The sequence below is a fragment of the Monodelphis domestica genome, chromosome 1 (assembly GCF_027887165.1).
Source record: "Monodelphis domestica isolate mMonDom1 chromosome 1, mMonDom1.pri, whole genome shotgun sequence".
Lineage (NCBI taxonomy): Eukaryota > Metazoa > Chordata > Mammalia > Didelphimorphia > Didelphidae > Monodelphis > Monodelphis domestica.
In genome coordinates this window covers 269,713,244-269,717,255 of record NC_077227.1, presented here as the reverse complement: position 1 = coordinate 269,717,255, position 4,012 = coordinate 269,713,244, and the positions used below count along the sequence as shown (strand labels likewise).

At 46.2% G+C, this 4,012-nt stretch overlaps 1 protein-coding gene across 1 annotated transcript; it reads right to left on the bottom strand.

Annotated features, from left to right (window-relative positions):
• Positions 1 to 289: 289 nt before the first annotated feature.
• On the bottom strand, positions 290 to 2,672 carry SIX6 (SIX homeobox 6). The gene is given in 4 exon segments (XM_001369254.3): positions 290 to 556; positions 2,074 to 2,326; positions 2,329 to 2,439; positions 2,442 to 2,672. Coding segments are annotated over 4 exon segments (735 nt in total). The 5' UTR covers positions 2,644 to 2,672; the 3' UTR covers positions 290 to 387.
• Between the last annotated feature and the right edge of the window lie 1,340 nt (positions 2,673 to 4,012).

Below are 4,012 nucleotides of genomic sequence, written 5' to 3'. Positions count from 1 at the left end.
TTTCTTTCTTTCTTTCTTTCTTTCTTTCTTTCTTTCTTTCTTTCTTTCTTTCTTTCTTTCTTTCTTTCTTTCTTTCTTTCTTTCTTTCTTTCTTTCTTTCTTTCTTTCTTTCTTTCTTTCTTTCTTTCTTTCTTTCTTTCTTTCTTTCTTTCTTTCTCTTAAAAGAAAAAAGGTCTCTCTGCCAGGTTCACTGTTCTGTAGTCCAGGCTCCTTAGAAAGCAGTCTAGCAGCTTCCCTACGTTGGTCAGTCTGCAGAAACTAGGCTTTTATTTACTCTCTTGCTCTGTCCTTTATTTTATTTTGTTTTGCTTCACTGAACTTTTTACATATTACTTGACTTCTTCTGCCTGTATTTTGTGTTGGGGGATAGAGATGGTAACCTGGGCGTCAGATGTCACATTCACTGTCGCTGGATGTGATGGAAATGGCCGACGTGGCGGCTTTGCTAGACAAGCTGGCAGCGGGGCTGGCGACGGCCCCCAGAGGTTCCCCAGCGCTCTCCTCCTCGGTCTGCAGCGACCGACCGGAGCCCTGGGACAGCACCTGCTGCTGTAGCCTGCGGGGAATCAGGGACAGAAGATCACAGCTCCGCCACAGATTTGGCTCTTTCCAAACCTCCCTTCCCTTTCCCTCTCTTCCCTGACCTCCCAGATTCGAAGTTAGACCTCTTCTCAATACCCAGCTCACCACTTTTCCCTCACCTAGGGCAGCTTCACTTTAGATATTAAATCCCGGACCCAGAATTGACAGGCGAAAGTAATCTACACATTTAAGCCCTCCAGCAAAAGAAGTTTCGCTCTGGGCTTTGCTTCCTCCGCGACCCGACAGAGACAGAGCCCGATCCCTTGCTCCTCTAATTTTCAGCTCTTCTTGAATTCAGGGTATTGGAGAATTTTGGTTCCATAGTCACAAGGGATGATTCTGTTGATAGTTACTTAAAAAAATGAATAACAGGGAATATCAAAGGCCTGTCAGCTCTCACAAGGCCTCCACTCACAGGGTAAATGGAGCGGTTGATCTTTTCTCCTAGCGCAGTTAAATTTTCTAGGATCTGTGCCTTCTACCTCGGGTCAGACTTCCCTAACACTCTTCGAGCTCACCACTGTTCCCCTCCCTGCAAACTTCCCTTCCAGGTCAGAGCAGGAAGCAGTGATGGCAAAGAGAGGGTCCACTTGAGGGTTCAGTTGACCCACTTGGTTGCAGGGAAGATTTGACAAGATTAACTGGAGTCAAGATTTGGCATGTATGCGTTTGTGCAAGTGGGATTTGGGGGGGGGGGGGAGGAGGAGGTTTCCAAATTGTTACTTGACTTCTCAGGGCCCTTCTAGGAGAGGCTGAAAAAGCCCAAACTGAATTAGTTTCTAGTACAGATCTCCGTTTAGAAAGACTTGGCCAAGTCTGAAAGGGGCTTGCCTTCCCCTGGAGCAGGAGGAGCAAAGAGCTACGGACCAACTGGGCTGGACTCTAGAAGAAAACTAGTATACTAATGGAGAATGGAGATTATTTAAAATATTTTAAAAGTATTAAGAGAGGTGGAACATTTTTTTGTGACAATTTACACTTATTTCTCCATATAGGATAATAATTCAAGCAAGGCTTAATCCTAAGAGTCAGTGTCTGGATAGAACTAATTGATGGTTTTAGAATTCTGCATCCTTTCTTGATTTTTAATTTGGTTTCTATGTTTGACGCAGTGAGGCGACTCCCTCACGGTTTTCCCGGGCCTGCAGCAGTAGTCACTTCCGGCTGAGGGAACTGCCATCCCAGTCAAGCGTTTACAACCCCGAACCCAAACAGAAGGGAGAAAAGGAGCCCCAGAGGAAAGATGTTCTCTCAGGAGACCTTGATCTCGCCTGACCTTGTTCAGTTTAAGAGAGACTCAAAAGCTCCCCTGCCAACATCCCCAAAAGACACATCTGAGCTCCCCCCCCCCTTTTTTTTCAGAAACTGCAAAGACTCAGTTTTAACCTTCAGGTTTTTTAGTCTCTTGTGACGCTTAAGGAGGCGAGGAAACTAAGCTGCCCTCCCCAGACCCTTAGACTCTGTAAAGCAGTCAAACACCCAAATACCGACCTGTTTTTGGCCGCTGCTGCTCTGTCCCTTTGTCTTCGGTTTTTGAACCAGTTGCCCACTTGTGTGGGGGGTAAGTCCGGTTGCCTGGGCTAGTTCTCTTTTTTGCTGGGGTTGGGGTAAGGGTCCTGTAGGTACCACTCCCTAAGCAAGTGTCTTGTCCTCTCCTTGAAGCAATGAGTCTTCTGTTCTCCGTCCCAGATGGTCCGAGGTAAAGGGAACTTCTTCCTCACGCGATACTTGTCCACTGGTCCAGAGGTCGGCCCCGAAGCTTCTCTGCTTCTTGGTAGTGAGCCTCTAGCCACAGGGCCTGTAGCTTGGCATGAGATTCCTTGGTGAATTTGTGGTTCTCCAGAATGTGGTAGAGTTCCGGTAGTTCCCTGTGTGGAAGGCCACAATGGCCCTGGCTCGTAACACCGACTCATTCTTGTTCAGGGCTTCGCATGCTGCGGGGGCCACGGGCAGGGACCAGAGAAAGCGGCCCAAACGCTCAATGTCTCCGCTTTCTTCCAGGGTCTCGCATACCCCAGCTACTTGCTGGGGGCTGAAATTTAGAATAGGTAACTGGAACATGGAGACAACTGCAGAGGCTGCTTTCTTCACTGAGGGAGAAGAACGAAGCAAATTTCAAATTTCCCCAGCAAGTCAGGTGAAGGATGAGAATGAGGACAATTTTCTTGGTGAAGGCTGTGCCGCCTACTCCTCCTAGGCGGCGAGGGACGGAAAAGCAACACCGAATGTCAGTTCTTCTGGGAGATGTTGCCAGCGCTAGGCTTGTTGCAGGGGAAGGGTAGGGGGGAGGCGGCAGTGTGGAAGGATGGGTGGGGGAAGATAGAAGGGAGGGAGTGCTGGGAGGAATGGTTAAAAAAAAAAAAACTCGTCTAGTTCAGCTGCTGTTGCTCTGTTTTGCTATTGGACTTGGCAGATTGGTCGCCTGCGCGCGGTGGAGACTCCCAGTCAATCACTGTCAGCATCTGCCAATCAAGAATGCGAGCAGCACAGAGGAGAGATTTCAGCACCTCCCAGAGCTCGACAGCGCCTAGAGCTCCGGTACTCACAGTTGGACTTTCTAAGGTATTTTCCCCTCGAAGCTGGAGAAAGAGATACTGTGTGGGTGGTGGACAATGGGGAGGAAGAAAGGGAAGAGCGCTACTGTGTTTTACAACTTCCGAACCTAGTATCATTTTTTAAGTACCCACTAGAGAAAAATAGTGGACTCTAGGGAATTTAACTTGCTTGGAGTTGCTAGTTACATGATAAGGAACAAAAGAAGACTGGAGTCCAAGTCTGCGGCAAACTTACAACACACAAATTTCAAATTTTTGAACACGTTACAAGTCCAACTAATTGAAATCTAGGAAAAATTGTGGCTGATTACACAGGTTATATATGTGTGAAGTCAGTATGCTGGGTCCGTTCATTTCCCCCATATCTATTTAGCGCATTTTCATGTTTTCACGTCAGCAACAAATCTTAAAACAGAATCTATGGCAGTATGGATTAGAAAGGATCTATAGAAAGAGGTCAATATCAGTTCATTGGTGTTCAGAGATTTCTTTTCCCACTTCCCTAAAACGTGTATTACCAGAACCCTAAAATTTGGAAAAGGATATCCTTTTAGTTGCCATCGATTCTGAGAGTAGTCCTAACCTTCGTCAAGAAGAGGAATTTTGAAGCTATCGATCTCAATCCCCTCCGCCCCTCATCCAACTAATACTTTTGGTTTTCACTAAACCCATCTACCCTTCAAGATGAATGAACTTGAATAAATATATACAACCTCCCATGAGAAGTCATATGGAGATCAAGACAGAATTAAAAACCTATTTTTTCGAGACTGTAATTAGATATTTAGCTCAACTCTACCTTACAGATTGTTTTTACCTTCCTCAGCTAAAGTGAAAATTCTTGATATGAGGATAGGAAACCCTCACTTTTGATT